The sequence below is a fragment of the Salarias fasciatus genome, chromosome 9, assembly GCF_902148845.1.
Source record: "Salarias fasciatus chromosome 9, fSalaFa1.1, whole genome shotgun sequence".
NCBI classification, from domain to species: Eukaryota; Metazoa; Chordata; class Actinopteri; order Blenniiformes; family Blenniidae; genus Salarias; species Salarias fasciatus.
In genome coordinates, this window is record NC_043753.1 from 1,449,946 (window position 1) to 1,471,651 (window position 21,706).

The following is a 21,706-nucleotide window of genomic DNA, read 5'->3' on the forward strand; positions in this document are numbered from 1 at the left end:
ATCCAGCCTGGAGGAGATGAAGGCATGGACCAGCCTCTCAGCGTCTGGTTGGGAGAGGGAGGGGCGGAGTTTGGCGATGTTTTTGAGGTGGAAGAAAGAGATTTTACAGAGGTGGTTTATGTGGGTTTCAAGAGTGAGCTGAGGGTCAAAGATGACTCCAAGATTTTTAACAGAGGATGACAGGGAAATGTTATGACCAAAAATGGGAATACTGCTGAAGGGGAGGGACCGAGTTTGATGTGTTGTACCAACCAAGATGGCTTCTGTTTTGTTGCTGTTAATTGAAGAAAGTTTTCAGACATCCATGCCCTTATCTCCTCCAGGCAAACACAGAGTGCTGGTGGTAGAGCTGAGGGGAGTGCGGAGTCCATTTTTATGTATAACTGAGTGTCGTCAGCATAGCAGTGAAATGAGACATTGTGTTTTTGAATGATATGACCAAGGGGAAGCATGTATATGGAAAAGAGGGTTGGACCGAGAACTGAACCTTGTGGTACACCACAGCTTACCGAATGGGGGAAAGACTTGGATTTGCCGAGTTGCACATATTCTATTCTGTCCGTGAGGTAGGATTGGAACCATTTGAAAGTGGTTCCAGTGATACCAATCACTGATTGGAGGCGATGGAGCAGAATGGTGTGATCGACGGTATCGAAGGCAGCTGACAAGTCCAGTAACAGGAGGAGGGATGGTGAGCCCTGGTCCGCAGCCATGAGTAGATCGTTCATGACGCGGACCAGAGCTGTCTCTGTGCTGTGTGCAGATCGGAAACCAGATTGAAATTTTTCATATAAGTGATGGCTATGAAGATGGGAATGTAGTTGGGCTGCAACCACCTTTTCTAGTACCTTGGAGAGGAAAGGTAAATTTGAAATAGGCCTGTAGTGGGCAAGGATTTCGGGGTCGAGAGAGGGCTTTTTCAGATGGGGGCGGATGACTGCTGTTTTGAGAGCTGGAGGGACCTGACCGGACTGGAGAGACTGGTTAATGATTTCTGTGATTAGTGGACTAATGGCCGCAATGTTGGATTTCAGTAGGGAGGTAGGCAAGGGGTCCAGAGGGCATGTGGAGGGTTTCATGTTTTTTATGATCCTCTCCAACTCTGAATGAGTGATGTTTGAGAAAATGGCGAATGAGTGTAGTGGCATAGGGAGAGTGGTATCAGAGAGGGGTGAGGCTGTAGTAGGGATGTTAGACCGGATTGAGGCTACCTTATTGGTGAAGAAGTCCATGAATCTGTTGCACTGATCGGTGCTGACATCGGTGTGTGTGTGAGAGGGAGGTTTGATCAGTGAATTGATTGTTGAGAACAACTGTTTAGAGTTAAGGGCGGGACTCGCCACTTCTCTGGCGTTGCCCGCGGTGAGAGGCGGTGGGCCCTGGTGTGGGTTTGCTTATAGCCCCACAGCTCAGCCGTTATGTGTTGGAGTTCTCCCCAGTGAACCAGAGGGTCACATCTCTGGTCCTTCGGGTTGGGGATAGGTGCCTCACTGTAGCCTCGGCTTTCGGGCTGAACAGCAGTGTAGAGTACCCGGCCTTCTTGGAATCCCAGGGAGGGGTGCTGGACAGTGCTCTGACTGGGGACTCCATTGTTCTACTGGGGGACTTCAACGCCCACGTGGGAAGAGACAGTGAGACCTGGAGGGGGTGACTGTGACGCACGGCCTCCCTGATCTGAACACGAGTGGTGTTCTGTTTTTGGACTTCTGTTCCAGCCACAGCTTTTCCACAACGGACACCATGTTCGAGCACAGGGGGGTCCATAAGTGCACTTGGCAGCAGGACACCCTATGTCAGAGGTCGATGATCGACTGTTGTCGTGCCATCTGACCTCTGACCTTGTGTTTTGGACACTCAGGTAAAGCAGAGCTGTCGACCGATCTCCACCTGGTGGTGAGTTGGATTCGCTGGCGGAGGAGGAAACCGAACAGACTTGGCAGACCCAAACGCGTTGTGGGGGTCTGCTGGGACCGTCTGGTGGAACCCTCTGTCAGCAGGGTTTTCAACTCCCACCTCCGGGAGAGCTTCTCTCATGTCCCGAGGGAGGCTGGGGACATTGAGTCCAAGTGGACCATGTTCTCCACCTCCGTTGTCGAAGCAGCTGCTCGGAGCTGTGGTCTCCAGGTCTCCGGTGCCTGTCGTGACGGCAACCCCCGAACCCGGTGGTCGAAGTAAGGGCTGCCATCAAGCTGAAAAAATAGTCCTATCGAGTGTTGTTTGCTCGTGGGACTCCAGAAGTAGCTGACAGATACCGGCAGGCCAAGCGAACTGCAGCCCAAATAGTTGTGGAGGCAAAAACTCGGGTCTGTGAGGAGTTCAGGGAGGCCGTGGAGGACTACCACCGGTTGGCCTCGAAGAAATTCTGGCAAAACGTCCAGCGCCTCAGGAAGGGAAAACAGGTCTCCACTAACTTTTACGGTGGAGGAGGAGCTGCTGACCTCAACTGGGGATATCAAGCTGGGGAAGGAATACTTCGAGGAGATCCTCAATCCCATCGCCACGTCTTCCGTGGAGAAAGCAGAGGCTGAGGTCTCGGAGGTGGACTCATTCATCACCCAAGCTGAAGTCACCGAGGTGGTTGGTAAGCTCCTCGGTGGCAAGGCACCGGGGTTGGATGAGATTCGCCCTGCCTACCTTAAGTCTCTGGATTTGCATGGACTGCCTTGGTTGACACGTCTCTGCAACATCGCGTGGTGGTCGGGGACGGTGCCTCTGGATTGCCTGACTGGGGTAGTGGTTTCTCTTTTAAAAAGGGGGATCGGAGGATGTGCTCCAACTATAGGGGGATCACACTCCTCAGCCTCCCTGGTAAAGTCTACTCCAGAGTACTGGAGAGGAGGATTCGACCGATAGTTGAACCTTGCATCCAGAATGAACAATACAGTTTTCGTCCTGGTCGCAGAACACTGGACCAGCTCTATACCCTCCATAGGGTGTTCAAGGGTTCATGGGAGTTCGCCCGACCAGTTCACGTGTTTTGTGGATTTGGAGAAGGCGTTCGACCGTGTCCCTCATGGTGTCTTGTGGGGGGGTGCTTCGGGAATACGGAGTCCGGGGCCCCTTGTTAAGGGCCGTCCGGTCTCTGTATGACCGGAGTAGGAGTCTGCTCCGCATTGCCAGCAATAAGTCGGACCTGTTCCCGGTGCATGTTGGATTCAGGCAGGGCTGAACTTTGTCACCGGTTCTGTTCATAATCTTTATGAACAGAATCTTTAGGTGCAGCCAGGTGCCAGAGGGAGTCCGGTTCGGGGACCACAGGATCTCATCTTTGCTTTTTGCAGATGATATTATGCTGTTGGCTCCATCGAACCTGGACCTGCAGCATGCACTGGGGCGGTTCGCAGGTAAGCGTGAAGCAACAGGGAATGAGAATCAGCACCTCTAAATCTGAGGCCATGGTCCTCGATCGGAAGAAGGTGGCTTGCCTCCTTCAGGTCGGTGGAGAGACTCTGGCCCAAGTGGAGGAGTTTAAGTGTTTTGGAGTCTTGTTCAGGAGTGAGGGACGGATGGAGGTGAGATTGACAGGCGGATCAGTGCAGTGACTGCAGTGATGCAGTCGTTGTATTGGTCCATTGTGGTGAAGAAGGAGCTGAGCCGAAAGGCGAAGCTCTCGATTTCCTGGTCTATCTGTGTCCCCACCCTCATCTATGGTCATGAACTTTGGGTCATGACCAAAAGGACAAGATCCCGGATACTAGTGGCTCAAATGAGCTTCCCCTGTAAAGTAGCTGGGCGCTCCCTTAGAAATAGGAGAAGGAGCTCAGTCACCAGGGAGGAGCTCGGAGTAGAGCCGCTACTCCTCCTCATCGAGAAGGATCAGCTGAGGTGGCTCGGGCACCTCTTTAGGATGCCTCCTTTACGCCTCCCTGGGGAGGTGTTCCGGGCATGTCCCACCAGGAGGAGACCCCAGGGAAGACCCAGGACACACTGGAGAGAATATGGCCCAATCCCATTTCTCTTTCTAGCCCTACCCCTTAGCCCTACCCCTTTGATATGGAGTGCTAAGGGGTAGGGCTGAAAGTAAACCCCTCCGAATTGGGACATCCCTTCGACAATCGTGTACGTCATCAGTAGTGGCCGCTGCCGACGACGTAGGCAGATGCTACAATTGTTTGTCGAAGAAAAATGTTTTTCTTACATTTTAAAACTTTACTCATTGAGAAAATACTTACATTTATGAACTTCTTTCGTTACGGACACCGCCATCTTGCCGATCTTGCAAGGCTTTCTGGGAAATCTGTCATACACCTCCATTTGGAGTGTGCCTCGGGAAAATCTCCATTTGGAGGGGTGAATAGCCCTACACCTTACCCCTACCCCTCCGTCATAATGACAATCAGGACACCCGTACCGATCCACGTGAACGTGCAAAACGGAGGGACAGGGCTAAGGGGTGAAATGGGATTCAGCCTATGTCTCTCGGCTGGCCTGGGAAGTCCTTGGGATCCTCCATGGAGAGCTGGAGGATGAGTCTGGGGACAGGGAAGTCTAGGCAACCCTGCTCAGACTGCTGGCCCCAAGACCCAGTCCCGGATAAGCGGTGGAAGATGGATGGTTTACTCTGCTGGGTTCGGATTTAGGTGCTTTGGGTTCTTTGAGTTCGACTTATTCAGCACTGTTTCCATGTCGGGTCTGTTCAGAACCTTCAGAACTGTGTTCTCAATGACCGTCACAGTGGTGGCCCCGCCCCCTGTTCTGATTGGCTGCTGACAGCTGTACTGACATGTCAATGCAGAGCAGGAAGTGGATGCTGACTGTGTCCTCTCTGTCCTGCAGGAGTGTCATCGTGTCCTGCTGCCTCACCGCTACACCCGTCTGCCCTCTCGCTACACCCGTCTACCCCCTCCCTACACCTGTCTGCCCCCTCCGCCTCACCCCTACACCCGTCTGCCCCCTCCGCCTCACCGCCACATCTGTCTACCCCCTCCGCCTCACCGCTACACCCGTCTGCCCCCTCCGCCTCACCCCTACACCCGTCTGCCCCCTCCGCCTCACCCCTACACCTGTCTGCCCCCTCCGCCTCACCCCTACACCTGTCTGCCCCCTCCGCCTCACCCCTACACCCGTCTGCCCCCTCCGCCTCACCGCTACACCTGTCTACCCCCTCTGCCTCACCCCTACACCTGTCTGCTCCCTCCGCCTCACCGCTACACCTGTCTGCCCCCTCCGCCTCACCCCTACACCTGTCTGCCCCCTCCGCCTCACCCCTACACCCGTCTGCTCCCTCCGCCTCACCCCTACACCTGTCTGCTCCCTCCGCCTCACCCCTACACCTGTCTGCTCCCTCCGCCTCACCCCTACACCCGTCTGCCCCCTCCGCCTCCCCCCTACACCTCTCTGCCCCCTCCGCCTCCCCCCTACACCTCTCTGCCCCCTCCGCCTCCCCCCTACACCCATCTTCCCCGTTCGCCTCACCGCTACACCTGTCTGCCCCCTCCGCCTCACCCCTACACCCGTCTGCCCCCTCCGCCTCCCCCCTACACCCATCTTCCCCGTCCGCCTCACCGCTACACCTGTCTGCCCCCTCCACCTCACCGCTATGCCCGTCTGCCCCCTCCGCCCCCTCCACCTCCCCCCTACACCCGTCTGACCCCCCGGCTCCCGTCTCCACCTCCCCCCTCGTCCCCCACAGCGAGACGGTGAAGGATCCTCCTTCCTGTCATGTCACATCAGGTGATGACAGCCAATCACTGCACCTGTTGGAACCTGTTGCTATGACGACAGAACACACCAAAGATTCGCACCAATCACTCACCAAGCCTTCGCCAGAGGAGGGGCAACACGAAGAGGAGGAGGAAGAGGAGGAGGCGGCGCAGCAGCAGGAGGAGGAAGAGGAGGAGCAACACAAGCAGCAGGAGGAAGAGGAAGAGGAGGAGGAGGCGCAGCAGGAGGAGGAGGAGGAAGAGCCCGTGAGCCCGGTTTTGGACCTGAACTCCTCTCTGGACCTGGAAGTGATGGAGCTGATGGACTCCTCTCCTCCCCCCTCCCTGCTGCACCTGTCCTCCCCCAGCCCGGTGCTCCCTCGCAGGGGGAAGGGCCGGGCCCTGCGGCCTCCCCCGTTCTCCTCCTCCGGCCCTACAGACGATCTGTCTCTCCGTCTCAGGATGTCCCCCTTCTCCACGGAGGCCTCCCCTGAGACCTCCCCCACCAGAGCTCCCGGCTCCCCCCTCCCTCTGTCCCCACCCTCCCCGCCTCTCAGGGAGTCTCCGCCGCTGTCCAAGGTAAAGCTGTCCACTGCTTCTGTGCCTCTCGTCCCCCTGCTCGTCCTCACTGCTCCTCCTGGGTGTGTCCTCAGTTCCCGGCCCCTCCCTCCACGCTGCTCCCTCTGACTCCCAAGATCGGAATGGGAAAGCCGGCCATCACCAAGAGGAAGTTCTCTCCTGGACGAGTGCGTCTCAGCAGACAGGTGTGTCCTCTGTCCTCACACACCCCTCTCACCCTGTCTCACTCCGTCCTGTTGCATGTGGTTGTCATGGAAACGACCTGCCTGATGACTATTTTTTGTTTTTAAGTTTGAGTTTTGTGGTTGTTCTATTTATGTTACTGCATTTTGTCTCCCTCCCCCTCCCTCCCACCTCCTGCACCTCCTCCTGCACCTCCTCCACACCCTCCTCTTTGGCCTCCCTCCCCACTTCATCCACCTGCTCCTGCTCCTCCCTCCACACTCAGGGCTCGTGGTGGAGTAATCATCCTTCATCCTCCCAGGATTCCACGGGGGAGGGAGGGTGGGACAGCCCTAAGCCCCGCCCACCGGAGTCCCCCGTCTGGAGCATAAGAGTGGTAAACAAGCACACCTCAACACTGATTGGCTGGAACTGACTGTCAGCTTCCTGATTGTCTCCTCACTGTGTCAAAAGCTCCACCCTCCTCACGTGACGGTGGAAAATGCAGCAGAGACAAACCGAATCAAATGACAGGGGGGTGGGGCCTGCCCCCTCCATGTTTTCGTGCTTTACCCCTCAGTAGCTGCAACATCCCTCACTGTTTGACCCCACCCCTCATTGCTTGTCCCGCCGCTCATTGCTTGTTCTGCTGGCCCCGCCCTTCATTGCTGGCCCCGCCCCTCATTGTTAATATCATGATAGTCATTGATGTGGTGATAGAACTTGAATCCTGGAATGGCGCCTCAGATGGCCACACCCCTTGTCAGCTGGTGGGGAGTGGAGGAGCTGGATTTGACCCAGAGAGTTTTATCGTCATGGCTGCTTCCAGACCTCACATGCTGACCCCCCCCCCCCCCCCAGGGTCGTGGCTCAGGGTTTCCAGGCAAGAGGAGGTCCAGAGGAGGAGGTGCAGGAACAGCAAGAGGAGGGAGAGGGAGGAGCCGTCTGAAGATTCAGGAGAGTCCCACCCTGTGTGCCGGAGTAAGAACACACACACACACACACACACACACACACACACACAGTGTCCACGGTACCTGGTGTGAGGACGCCAGCACCCACCCTGAGTTGTGTGATTGATTGATCGATCCTCCGTCAGGGTGGAAACACGGAGCCGTTCCAGGCGAAGGAGGAGGAAGAGAACTCCATGCACAATACGGTGGTGATGTTCTCCACCTCAGACCACTTCACCCTCAAACAGGTACGAACACACACACACACACACACACACACACACACACACGTCTATGACACATCTGAATGGCTTTAACACTCTGCGTGTGTGTGCAGGACATGTGTGTGGTGTGTGGGAGCTTTGGTCAGGGCGCTGAAGGTCGGCTGTTGGCCTGTTCTCAGTGTGGACAGTGTTACCACCCCTACTGCGTCAACGTCAAGGTCAGTCCCCAGATGGGTGTGAACGCCGTGGCCCTCCCCCCCGGTCAGAACGTCAGTCACGCTTTTCTTTGGCTCTGCCGGCAGATCACCAGGGTCATCCTGACCAAAGGGTGGCGCTGTCTGGAGTGCACGGTGTGCGAGGCGTGCGGCGAGGCCAGTGATCCCGGACGCCTGTTGCTCTGTGACGACTGTGACATCAGCTACCACACCTACTGCCTGGACCCGCCCCTCCACACCGTGCCCAAGGGCGCCTGGAAGTGCAAGTGGTGGGTTAGCTGTCGGCCTACAGTTAGTCGGTCTACAGTAAGACAGACGTCAGTCGTTCACTCAGCTGTCAGTCAGACACTTGGACACTTAGTCAGTCAGCTGTCAGTCACTCAGTCACATAGTCAGTCAGTCGGTCAGCTGTGTGTTCTCCCCCAGGTGTGTGTGGTGTGTGCAGTGTGGCTCCACCTCCCCCGGCCTGCACAGTGAGTGGCAGAGTAACTACAGCCGCTGTGGGCCGTGCTGCAGCCTGAGCCGCTGCCCGCTCTGCCAGAGAGCCTACAGCCAGGACGAGCTGGTGCTGCAGTGCCAGCAGTGTGACAGGTGACAACACACACACACACTCTCTGCCCCCGACAGGTATGACTGACAGACGGTGTGTGTCATCAGTGGCTGTGTGTGTCCTGCAGGTGGGTCCATGCCTCCTGTCAGGGTTTGTCCTCTGAGGATGACGTTGAGTTTGCAGCTGAGGAAGGCTTCGACTGTTCGCTGTGTCGGACTCACAGCCGCAGCTCACAAGGTGAGAACACACTGTGCTACGCCCAGCTGCCCCCCGCTACACTCCACTGCCCCCCCCCATCTCAGTGACGTCCCTCTCATTTTGTCTCTCAGGGACGTCGGAGTCTTTGGGTCCCTTCATGGCTCAGATTGTCTCGAGAACCAGAGAACCTGGTAACGACCCGTTCTGGCTGCTTTGGATCCACGTTTCACTGAGAGCGCCGTTTGTAAACCGTGTGTGTGTGTCTGTGTGTGTGTGTGTATTGTAGAGACGAGGACTTACACCCAGGATGGAGTGTGTCTCACAGAGTTGGGTCTGTCCCACCTTCAGTCTCTGGTTGAACCTCTGACATCACCGCGCAGGGACCGCAGGTAACCCCACCCTAACCCCACCCTAACCCCACCCTAACCCCACCCCACCCCTGCCTCTACCCTGTAATAGAGCTGGGTGATATATCGAATCAATTCAATTTTATTTTTTCAATCGATGTGAAAAAAATTAAATCTCAGCATGAAGTTTAATGTTTTCTGTCCCTCCGCCATTTTTACCGGCCGTGTGTAATACACACAATCGCCACACCAGGAGGACTGGCGCTGTACCACAGACTACTGTCAGTACAGAAAAAGAGACAAAAAAAAAAGCTTATATTGGGAGGAGGCTTTATGAGCTTTCTTCAAAGACACCTGGTCATTAAAGGAGACGGGCTTTTAATGGAGTACAGTCATTATTAGAGGACGTTCGGTATGATATAAATGAAAATGAAACTTAAATCGCGTGTTTTTTGTTGGCGCTTAAATTTGGTCTGTGTGGGGTTTTTTATAAATTGTTTATTTTTTCTCCAGTTTTCCTTTAATTTCTTTATTTCAATGCAGTGCCCATGCAAGTGTTTTTGTTAGAATGGCCTCAGTAATAACTATATTGCCTAGAGAGTTAAATTCTGACGTTTTGCCATTCAATAAAAGATCCTATTGTTGAAAAAAGTTTAATTGTGCTTCTTTACTTTCATTTGTCGGATTTCAAGCCAAAAAAATTGAGATTTAATTTTTTGGCTGTATCGCCCAGCCCTACCCTGTAAGCTCACCCCACCTCTGCCCTATATCCTAACCCACCCCCACCCTAACCGCACCTCGCCTGTCTCCGTCTCCTCAGGTGTAAACCCAAACTGAAGCTGAGGATCATCAACCAGAACAGTGTGTCTGTCCTCCAGACCCCCGAGACCGAGCTGCAGGCCGAGCAGGACCCCAGAGGTGAAGACACCCAGAGACAGGGACACGTGTCCAGACAGGGACACACTTCAGGGGAAGTGTTGGTTCTTGAGGTGAAGGGCGTGAGGCCCTCAGGACTCAGACCATCTCAGCAATGTCAGAGCACAGTTTGGCACTTTGAATGGGTTCTAACGGGTTCTAATGGGACTCGGGCCCTTTCTGAAACCAGCATCGTCGCCCCCTGCTGGATTTTCCCCAGAGTTACAGCTTTACTGCTCTTCAGCTGTGGCTCCTGGTGAGACGTGTCCTCTGTCTTCTGTCCAGGTGACCTGGAGTGTGATATGAAATCTGACTCCAGCCCGGAGCGAGACCACGCCCACAATGATGAGGTCGCCAAGGAACCCGAGGTTGCCGACGGCAACAAGAAACGGAAGCGGAAACCCTACAGGCCAGGTCAGGACGTCTGTCTGTCTGTCTGTCTGTCTCGGGTACGGGGGCTTCACGGTCTGTTGACGGCGGGGTCAAACTGTCCGTCCCTGTCCCTGTTTCAGGTATTGGGGGCTTCATGGTCCGTCAGCGGGGGGGCAAGTCTGCTCCCGGCAGGATCAAACTGTGTGGGAGAGAGTCCATCGAGACGCTGCCTGGTCCAGATGAAGGTTAGACCGTGTCCGCTGTCCTCCCCCGTCCCCCCACCGTCCTGTGGACTTGGTGAATCATGTCCCCTGTCTGCCTGTCAGGCCTGCTGGACGGTGACGTTTCCATGGAGACGGTGGCTTCTGGTGAGCAGAACAAGGAGAAGGTGAAGAAGAGGTACAGGAAGAAGAAGACCAAGCTGGAGGAGGCATTCCCCTCATACTTACAGGTAACACACAGACACACACACGCACAGACATGCACACACACACGCTCATAGAGCTCTCCTGAATCCCTGCCCTCTGATTGGCTGTCTCTGTGCAGGATGCCTTCTTTGGACGGGACCTTCTGGACCTCAGTCGTCAGTTGGACGGGAGGACCCGTCCAGAGACTCCGGGTGGCCAATCGGGACCTGACGTCCCCCCTCCCTCTGGGCCGCTGGCTGCTACCATGGCAACCAGTGCTGACAGGAAGCCGGCGACGCTGCGTGAGTTTCTCCGTCAGTTGCTCCCGCTGTGTCACTTTGTCCGACTGTGTCTGATTGACTGACTGTTGTCGACGGAGTCTTTGCGACTGACTGTTGTCGAAGCTGTTGAGCTGCCCGGCGGCTGCCGTGGAGCCTCCTCCACCTCCATGAGCTCTGGGCCCGTTGTCACCCGCTCCGCCTGTAGTGTGGCTGTCAGGACGGACGGCTGGAATCAGAAACGTTGACGCGGTCCGAACCAGAAAGCCTGGAATTGACCTGTTTGTCTCTCTGAACCCCAGCCGGTCTGGACAGCAGCTCGGTGTCCTCGGAGACGCCGGATGGAGGTGGGAGGGACCGTCCCACTCAGGACGAGCATCTGGACGCCATCCTGAGTCCAGAACTGGACAAGATGGTCTCAGACGGTGAGTCCAGAGACGAGACGCACCGTCTGTCTCTCTCTGTCTGTCCCCGCCTGTCCTGTCTGTCCCCGTCTGTCACTGTGTCCCTGAAACTCTAACTTAGTCCTGTGGTGTTTCAGGAGACATTCTCAGCAAGCTGCACAAGATCCCAGGTAGTACACACACACACACACACATACACACACACACAGCTCATTTCTGATTGATTGAATAAAGTTGGATATGTTGTTGAGATAACTAAACCTGTGTGTGTGTGTGTGTGTGTGTGTGTGTGTGTGTGTAGAGCTGGAGGGGAAGGACGTGGAAGAAGTGTTTACAGCTGTTCTTAGTCCAAACTGCAACATCCGATCAGAGCAGAACCAACACACCACAGGTACACACACACACACACACACACACACACACACACACACACACACACACACACACACACACACACACACACACACACACACACACACACAATGAGCTGCAATGAAAGTCTGCATGGGTCAACATTCAAACCTGTTTGTTTTGTTGTATCGTCGTTCTGAAACACATCAGCGCCACATTGTCAGTATGAATCCAAACCCAATGATCTGCAGTCAGTTGGTGTTGGTGGTGGAGCTACAGCCGCCTCAAAGTCGCCGTGGCTTCACACTACAGCCACCACACAGGTGCCATAGCTGCACAGCACAGTCGCCATAGCTACTCACCACAGTCGCCATAGCTTCACACTACAGCCGCCACACAGTCGCCATAGCTTCACACTACAGCCGCCACACAGTCGCCGTAGGGTCCAGATGTGGTGACAGCTTCTCGTCTACGGCAGAAACAGGTGATCAGCGTCGACTGTCAGCTGAAGACACTGACCGGTGGACTGTTCCACGTTCTGCTCTGACTCCGCCTCTTTCGGGGTCACTCTGTCCTGAAGGATGCTGTTAAATGTCTTCACCTGTCGTGTGCGTGTGTGTTTGTGTGCACAGCTCTCCTGTACCACCGCCTGCCCCTGATGAACGGCCTGGTACCTCCTGCTGCTCCTCCTGCTCCTCCCCCTCCGGCGGTGCACAGCGGGGCCCCTGGGCTCTTTAGGGCGGCTCCTGGCTCCGCCCCCGGTCCGGACTTGGCCAATCAGGCGTCTGAGGGTTGTGGCGAGCAGGACCCGTTGTCCACGGCCCAGAGAGCCGTCTTAAAGTGGGAGAAGGAGGAGAGCCTGGGGGAGCAGGCCTCAGTGGCCCCTGTCCTCTACTGCAACACCAACTTCCCCCAGCTGAGGGAGCAGTACCCCGGTACACACACACACACACACACACACACACACACACACACACACACACAGATACAGCATTCGACTTCATGTCTAATTTACACGCTGCTTTGTGTGTGTGTGTGTGTGTGTGTGTGTGTGTGTGTGTGTCAGATCCGTCCATAAGAATGAAGCAGATTGCTAAACTCTGGAGGAAAGCCAGCTCTCAAGACAGAGCGCCGTATGTGGTGAGTGGATCTCCTGTCCTCCCGCTGTACTCAGACTGTAGTCGCGCTGCACTCATGGTGTGGTCAGACTGTAGTCATACTGTAGTCATGCTCTTCTCGGGCTGTAGTCAGACTGTAGTCAGGCTGTTCTCAGGCAGTAGTCAGACTGTAGTCAGGCTGTTCTCAGGCAGTAGTCAGACTGTAGTCAGGCTGTTCTCAGTGTAGTTGGGCTGTACTCATGCTGTAGTTGACTGTAGTGTGGGCTGCACTCATGGTGTGGTCAGACTGCAGTCATGCTCTTCTCAGGCTGTAGTCACACTGTACTAGGGCTGTTCCAGTGTTTCCCCTAGGTCCAGAATTTACTTGCGGTGGTGGGTCGGGCGGTGTAGGAGGACGTTGCGGTGTTTGATAAGTGCATTCACAATAATCTAGTCAAACCGGTTTATGAACCATGTGTTATTTATTCATCTTAATCTTAAATTTATACATCTTAAGCCTGCATTAGCATAAACAGAACCCAAAAGAAAAACGAGAAAAAAAAAAAAAAAAAATAGCCATTTAAAGCTACTTGCAAAGCTGACAGTTTGCGTCAGAGCAGTGTATTTTTCTTGGTTTAGAAAAAAAGATCTCCAATGCCTTTCGGTACGGAAAGGATCGGGGGTCAGGTCCATTTATGCTGATGCGCATGCATGCAGCAAGATGCTCCCCTTGCAGCCTGTTCCTCAGTTCAGTTTTGATCTAAAAGAGAAAAAAAAAACTTGCATAACCATAATGCAAAAGAGCACAAGAAAATTAACTGAAATTATTCACATTGTGCTCTTATGCATTATGGTTTAAATCACTTACCCTGTTCATTGCTGAGAAATCTCTCTCACAATTCACACTTGCCACTGGGATGATGAGGGCTGCAGCAGCAAGTTGGGACAGGCAGGGGTAGACATCGCCCCATTCATCATACTCACTGGCCAGCAGTTCCAGGATTGCTCCTTGGCTTTTGTCCTAACCAGGATAGAAATAAGTTGACATAAAATAGAAAATGTCATAATGGAATCCCATTTTACAGAGAATCCCTGAAAAAAATAATTAAAGTTTGAGTTTAAGAAAATAAGTAAATACACATACAAAAAAATCATCCATATTTTAGGGATGAGTATAACCTTAAATGCTCCTGAAGACACATGCTCCTTGAATGACATCCACTCTTGGACCACTGTGGCTTCATCCTGTCCAGGAAGGAATTTCTTGATGAGGGTCTGCAGATGAGCAATGCTTGCAGCATCATCCAACTGGGGTTCCTGTGGCCGCAGGACACTGAATGCTCCAAGGATGTGGAGATTCTCAAATCTCTTCTCCAGATTTTTGATGAGGCTGGTGATGTATGGTTCAAGGACCTGGGCAGTGAAACATGAAAATACACCTTTTTTTCACAGAAAAATGAAAGAAGGAACTTCTCAGTCACTGTGGTGAAAATGTATGCATTTACCTGTTTGAGGAATCTGATCCACAGTTCCTCCCTTGGCCTTTCTTGGGCCTCGCTGCCTCTCCTGCTTCTGTCCTCCTCTTCCACAATTCTGAAGGACCCAAGTGCAGCTGGGTTGTCAAGGTCCTCATGAAGCTTGGACAGAAATGAGCCAGGGGATGTCCCACCTGCCTCTATGATACCCCTCAAAACTGCAATTGTGACAGGAACCTAAAAAAAAATAAATAAATCCAATGCACCCATCACAAGGTACATACAATGGGGGAAATAAGTATTGAACGCATTAACTGTTTTGTCATTACATTTATTTCCAAAGATGCAATTCATGTGACATTTCTTCCAGACACTGGTATTAACTCAAATAATCCACACATGAAAAGAAATCACAACATTCAAATCCATAAATAGTGATTATGTGGAATTAAGTGCAATAACACAGGAAAAAAGAATTGAACACACTATCTGAGACTCATTTAATACTTTGTGGAGAAGCCTTTGTTTGCAATGACTGCTTCCAGACGCTTGTTGTATGTATGAACTAATCGCCCACACTGCTCAGGTGTGATTTTTGCCCATTCCTCCGCACAGATTGTCTTCAAATCCTGAATATTCTTTGGTGCCCTCTGGTGAACCCTTATCTTTAGTTCTTTCCACAAATGTTCGATCGGATTTAAGTCAGGTGATTGACTGGGCCATTCTAACACATTGATTTTCTTTTTTTTAAACCATTCGAGAGTCAACTTTGCCGTGTGCTTCGGATCGTTGTCCTGTTGAAAGGTCCAGCCCCGTCTCATCTTCATCATCCTGGTGGATGGCAGGAGGTTCATCTCAAGAATTTGCTGATAGATGTTTCCATTCATTGCTCCTTCAATTATAATAAGTCTGCCAGTACCACGAGATGAGAAACAACCCCATGCCATGATGTTTCCACCACCAAACTTCACTGTTGGTATAGTGTTATTTGGGTGATGTGCAGTGCCATTTCTCCTCCAAACATGGTGTGTAGTATGACAGCCAAAAAGTTCAATGTTGGCCTCATCTGACCAGACAACATTCTCCCAGTATTCCACAGGCTTATCCAGATGCTGTTTAGCAAACTTTAGACGAGCTTCAACATGCCTTTTTTTGAGGAACGGAGTCTTGCGGGCTGAGCATCCATAGAGGCCATGGCGGTGGAGTGCACTGCCTATCGTTTTCTCTGTAACACTTGTACCTGCTGCCTCCATGTCTTGCTGGAGTGCTTTCCGGGTGGTCCTTGGCTCTTTGAGAACTCTTCTGACCATCTTTCTGACTCCCTGGTCAGAAATCTTGCGAGGAGCTCCTGTGCGCGGCCTGTTGATGATAAGGTGATGCTTCTTCCACTTGCGGATAATGGCCCCAACGGTGCTTACTGGAATACTCAGATTCTTTGAGATAAGTCTGTAACCAGTTCCATTCTGATGCTGAGCAACAATCAGGCTGGGAAGGTCTTGAGAGAGCTCCTTGCTTTTACCCATCATGAGATGTGTCTTGTTTGACTACTTGGTGAAAAAACAACCTGTTTATAGGGCCATCAATTAGCACTAACCCAGCTGATGTTGGTTTGCACTTATAGGAAGTACAAAGACTAATTACTTTCAGGTGTGAGATGGTATGGTGCCTTTCCTTGACAAACTATACAGCTTTCCCATGGTGTGTTCAATACTTTTTTTCCTGTGTTATTGCACTTAATTCCACATAATCACTATTTATGGATTTGAATGTTGTGATTTCTTTTCATGTGTGGATTATTTGAGTTAATACCAGTGTCTGGAAGAAATGTCACATGAATTGCATCTTTGGAAATAAATGTAATGACAAAACAGTTAATGCGTTCAATACTTATTTCCCCCATTGTATCTCACAAACATTCCATAAATCAGTATTCAACTGGAAAATACCTGTTCTTTGATGTGCAGAAAGTTGACATCTGTTTTTTGGAACACCTTGGACAGCCGTGCAAGGTGAGGCAAAACATCAGCCTGTAGATGAAGTGCAGCAACAAATCTGTAGGTTGCACAGAATGTGTACAATCCTTTTGCTACTGGACACTTCTTCAGTTCTGCTTCCTCAGCCAATGCTGCAAGCACAGCTGGGAAGTTCTTTTGAAGGGTCTGAATGGCGAGGTGCTGGGATAGCCATCGGACATCCTTTACTTCCTAGAGGTAGGATGTAATTGTTAAGTATCATTTAAAAGACATGAATAAAATATAAAGCTGTATATTGTATACAAAAGCAACTGAAAGCATACCTTCACTTTCAAGGCACTGATGCCAAGGACATGGGCTGCTGACTCGAGTTTGGCTGTGCGATTAGCGCTGCTGTGAAAATACTGGTAGAGCTCTTGTAGATGGTCCCGAAATGTCCCCATGTACCTGACCTCGTTAGACGAATCCTTGCAGGCCAGGGCAAGGCGATGGGCAGCACATGCAACAGAAACTAGCTTGGGGAAGCTGTCGGTCAGCTGCTTTGCAACCCCATTAACTTTACCTTTTAAAGAAGGAAAAAAAGTCAAATAATACTGTGTATGTCATACAGTACAATTACTCCATTGATTGGTTATAAAGTCAATACCTGTCATCACAGCTGCCCCATCAGTTCCAAGACCATACAGCCTGCTTGTTGGGAGTCCCTTCTCCTGGATGACATCCTTCACAGCAGCAACTATTGTGTCAGCTTTACCATCATCCACAGATACAAGGTCAAGGAACTGGTTAAAAACCCGCCCTTCCTTGTCTAGGTACCTAAAATAACAAATGAATGCCATATAATTCCAGGGTATTACCATGTTAATGTTATTAAATCATCTTAACAGTTTGCAAATCATACCTGATGTGCATGTCCAGTTGTCGACTTACAGAGAAATCTGTTGTTTCGTCGATTTCTAGGCTGATGGCTTTTGAGGACTTTATACCTTCCAGGATAGGCTCCTCAATTACCCTTGCCAGGATCTCCAACATTTCGTCTACCATTCTGTGGGATCTGTAGTTTGTTTTCTCACCAACCTTTGGATAGATTAACAATTTTAGTCCATACATTATATGTAATAGATCAGTTACAATAATAGCCAGCATTCAAATCAGGTTTACCTTGAGTTTGGTAAAATAGTCACATCCCAAAAGCTCGGCCAAACTTAACAGCTTTTGGTAATTTGTGTGGTGTGCAATTTCATTTTTAGCAAGCCAATACAGGCACTTGAATCCTCCAATTATGGCCTCATGCTCAAGGATGATGTTTGGTTCAAATGCCTGCATCACTGAGTAACCTGTAAAATTAACACAGAAATTACTTGTTGAGTAAAGAAAAAAAAAATAGTTAGCTAAATTAAGGCTTACCAGATGCAAGTGATCCCTGCTTCTCCATGCTCTGTTTATGAGGGTCAGAGGTGATGTGTCGGTCTATGTAATCCTTCCGGAAAACAAGAGCTCCAACTTCAATAAAAGCCCTTTGTGAAGGTCCTTTTTTTGGGATTGGCTTATGCGTCCTGCACATGCGGCAAAACATCCCTGGGAAAGAAGAAACAAGAAAAAAACAAAACAAAGCAACTAGTCAAATGTGGTAGGATTTTAAAGCCTTAGCACAGATGCTTACAATCCTTATCAGACATACCATGTTTGGTGAGGTATAACCAGGACTTGTACTGTGGCATTTCAAGCCACTGTGGGTTCCACCCAGATTTTCGGTGCTTTAAATGATCTGTGATGAATAAATTGTGATTAGAGGCAATCTTACAATAATTATGCTGTTACATTAGCTTTATGTGGAGGAGTGGGATACCTGTAGGTGTGGCGTCTCTTGGGAGACCTTCATTCACTGTCTCTACAGTTGGCCTTTCTGTCTGTGGACTTGGCCCTGACTCGTCCACTCCACTCTCCCTTGCCATGCTGCCGCTTGGCCCTTCATTTTCCCTGACAACTGACATCTGGGGTGTGGAATATTTCTTGAATTTTTTACTAACTTTCAATGTAATCAGCTGAGGTTCAAGGAAACAATATTGACCATATGTCTAATAAAAAACATGTCTGGTAAATTAAAGCCCTGATTTCACATTAAATTTAACAAAATGATTTTTAATGAAGTTTTCCCAACAGCACATTGTAGGACATTTTCCTTATATAAAACTTTGTATCTCACCTGTGGTGTTTCACTTCTTTCATCTTCACTCTGTCTTTTGCGCTTAAAATAACTGTCAATTGGCTTCATATCCTGAAGAAGAAAATGTCAGTCACTCTCTAAAACAAAACCAGTGGTACAATAACAAATAGTGAGTGTATGAGGAAGAAAATAGTATATAATCAACAATAACTTAGTGTATTCAAGAACACTGATTTTTTTTAATTAAAATTGTAAACTAAATATGAACAAGTAACAGTTACCAACAGGTACATTTTCAGTCAGCTTTCCCCCACTCAACAATATTTATTTATGAATATTTAATAGCAAAATGAAGTGCAACAGTGATTCCCTTGTTAGCCAATGACTGGAAACTTTCACCAGGACAGTTAGCTTGTTCATTTGTTCTGTCGCATGTATTTTTAAATGAAGAAATACAGAACTTTCTTGCAAGGCCACGTGTCCAAGTCAACTTACTTTACAGATGCCTTGTCCAATAACCAGTCTAGCATTACCCTAACCCGCTAGAGCCGCGAACCGGAGAGATGACAAATAGGAGCGCCGTTGTTGTGAACTGGGAAGCTAATGCTAGTGACGGATGCTAGCCGCCACAGCTAACACCTTCTTCCCTGCTCGTTAACACTCGATGCTCCCGCTGTCAGTGACTGCTGGCTATCGGTCGACAGCTCCTTGGACTTTTCTCTTTTCAGACATTTAATGATTTCAATTTAGGGGATGAAAATGTATTAAAGTTACCTACTTACCTCTGAGACACTTGAAACAAGCAGGGCTGTTCAACGCTGCAGGTGGTGTCGACCTAATGAGCGTTTAAAGCTCGTGCCCGGAGTTTTCAAAGAGAGAGGGTTTTTTTAATCCAACGTCTCAGGTTCCCCCTCCCTCTGCTTTCATGAGCGACCAAGCCACGCCCCCTTAATTGTGCACGCTATTATCCGTCGGGTGAAAATGAGAGCCTCCGAGTCCTACAGCATCCTCCATGTTGAGCTGTTTACGGTGGATGTTCAGCAGACAGTGGATATATCCGAGGTAAGCAGAGCGGCTGCTGCGGAGCTAACTCTCCTCTGCCTGGGCGAGCGGCCGTGCTCTCTGGCTGCGTGCACACGATGATTGACAGCACGAGAATGCGGAAGCTCGAAGTCTAATGGCTGACGCTGACCGGCGCTTTTTCGGATAACATGGGGGTCTATGAGACGAAGGCAGGGCTCATTAATAAATTTTTAACACCAGCTGTCCCCCGTGTATCTTGTGGGTCGGGCTGACGGAATACACGGGGACGCGCGAGCGTGTTGGTGCGTGCGCGCCTGACACCCAGTGAGAGACAGACAGCGTGCGTTTTTTTTTTTTTTAAATTCATCTTCTTGGGCGGGTGTCAATCTACTTGGGCGGGCCGCCCAAGTAAAGTTTATGTAGGGGAAACACTGCTGTTCTAAGACTGTAGTCAGACTGTGCCCGTGCTGTAGTCAGACTGTTGTCAGACTGTAGTCGGGCTGCACTCATGCTCTAGTCAAACTGGTCAGACTGTAGTCGGGCTTTTCTCGGGCTGTTCTCAGACTGTAGTCGGGCTGCACTCATGCTGTTGTCGGGCTGTAGTCGGGCTGTAGTCGGGCTGTTGTCGGACTGTTGTCGGACTGTTGTCGGACTGTTGTCAGACTGTTCTCGGAGTGCTCAGGTTTTCCTGTTTTTTTGTCCGTGCAGCAAAAAGCTCGGGACAACCGGGCGGCTCAGCGCATCAGCAAGGTTTCCACCACCGAGCCCCTGAAACGGCCCCCCCAGACCCAACTGCAGGCCCCCCTGGTGCCGCCCCTGCAGAGCCCCCCCCAGAGCCCCCTGGTGACACCCCTGCAGACTCCGCCCACCTTTGACCCTTCCTCCATGGACCTGGACATGAGCTTCAAAGACCCGCTGAGGCCCAAAGAGTCTGAACAGGAGCAGGAGTGGAAGTTCAGACAGGTGAGCAGCTCCCCCGTCTGTCTGTCCCCACTCTGTCCCTGTCTGTCCCCACTCTGTCCCTGTCTGTCCTCACTCTGTCCCTGTCTGTCCTCACTCTGTCCCTGTCTGTCCCCACTCTGTCCCTCTCTGTCCTCACTCTGTCCCTGTCTGTCCCCACTCTGTCCCTCTCTGTCCTCACTCTGTCCCTGTCTGTCCCCACTCTGTCCCTGTCTGTCCCCACTCTGTCCCTGTCTGTCCCCACTCTGTCCCTGTCTGTCCTCACTCTGTCCCTCTCTGTCCTCACTCTGTCCCTCTCTGTCCTCACTCTGTCCCTGTCTGTCCTCCAGCAAATGCGTCAGAAGAGTAAGCAGCTGGCGAAGCTGGAGGCGTGTCAGAAGTTGGAGCAGGTGAAGAACGAGCAGCTGCAGCAGAGACAGAGAGGACGTCTGTCCCCCGAGACGTCCCGTCCGGCCAGCAGCAGCTCCAGCAGGGAGTCTTCCTGAGGCCCCCGCCCTCCCCCCTGCGGCAGCCCCCCTTCTCCCCGCCGTCCTCTCGGCCCTCCTCGCCCTGGGACCCGTATCGCCCCGCCTCCTCCCAGACGGGCGGAGCTCCGGGCCTCCAGCGGCAGAACCCCCCCAACCCCCCCGGCTCCTCCCCCCAGCACCACCCTGTCCTCGTCTCCCCGACTCCGTCACCAGACGCCAAGACCGCCGAAGTCTGCAGGAGCCTCAGAGCCCAGCCAGGTACTGTACCTCCTCCTCCTCCTCCTCCTCCTCCTCCTCCTCCTCCTCCTCCTCCTCCTCCTCCTCTTCCTCCTCCTCCTCCTCTTCCTCCTCCTCCTCCTCTTCATCACCTCCTCCTGGTCTCCTTCAGCAGGTCTACAGCAGACCAGGTCCATGATGAGTCCGTCTTCAGGGTTCCGGTCCGCTGAGTCCTTCCAGAGAACGAGTGTCCAAGTGGTCTCTGGGTCTGAGTCTTATCTGGTCCAGGGGGGGGTATTTAAAGCCCCCATGCCCCCCCTGCTGCAGCCCCAACAGGAGGTGCTGGGCAGCCCCGGAGGAGGAAGGAGAGACCCCTGTAGACCCTCAGATCTGGGCCAGGAGCCCGCCTTCCCCTCCAGCCCCCACCGGAGCCCCTTCGGCACCCCCAGACCGGACCCGGACCCGCCCGGACCGCCCCGCCCCCACGCCGACCCGGCTCAGATCGCCACGCCGCCGTTCCACCAGCCGTCGGTCCCGCACCGCCCGTCCCCGTCCCACCCGGACCCCTACGCCTCGGCCCCGGGCACTCCGCGCCCCCCCGCCTGCTCCCCAGGGAACACGCCGGGACCCAGCTCCTCCCCCCTGGGCCCAGGACGGACTGCAGACCAGGTACCGTGGTGGGGGACGCCGCTCGCTCCACCGGTGAGACGCTTCCTCACCCTGTCCTCTGT

General features: G+C 52.1%; 1 protein-coding gene across 1 annotated transcript in view; it reads left to right on the forward strand.

Moving 5' to 3' along the window:
• The window catches only part of LOC115394662 (histone-lysine N-methyltransferase 2C-like), a 58,879-nt gene that overhangs the window by 15,355 nt on the left and 21,818 nt on the right, over positions 1-21,706 (forward strand). The window contains 25 exon segments of the mRNA XM_030100017.1: positions 4,777-6,221; positions 6,296-6,406; positions 6,670-6,780; positions 7,245-7,364; positions 7,483-7,584; positions 7,674-7,778; positions 7,863-8,044; positions 8,202-8,366; positions 8,453-8,562; positions 8,655-8,714; positions 8,810-8,912; positions 9,691-9,788; positions 10,071-10,199; positions 10,298-10,402; positions 10,484-10,608; positions 10,704-10,866; positions 11,145-11,267; positions 11,384-11,416; positions 11,548-11,637; positions 12,230-12,532; positions 12,664-12,737; positions 20,041-20,295; positions 20,622-20,764; positions 20,767-21,017; positions 21,148-21,644. Of these exon segments, the coding sequence (XP_029955877.1) occupies positions 4,777-6,221; positions 6,296-6,406; positions 6,670-6,780; positions 7,245-7,364; positions 7,483-7,584; positions 7,674-7,778; positions 7,863-8,044; positions 8,202-8,366; positions 8,453-8,562; positions 8,655-8,714; positions 8,810-8,912; positions 9,691-9,788; positions 10,071-10,199; positions 10,298-10,402; positions 10,484-10,608; positions 10,704-10,866; positions 11,145-11,267; positions 11,384-11,416; positions 11,548-11,637; positions 12,230-12,532; positions 12,664-12,737; positions 20,041-20,295; positions 20,622-20,764; positions 20,767-21,017; positions 21,148-21,644 (5,003 nt within the window).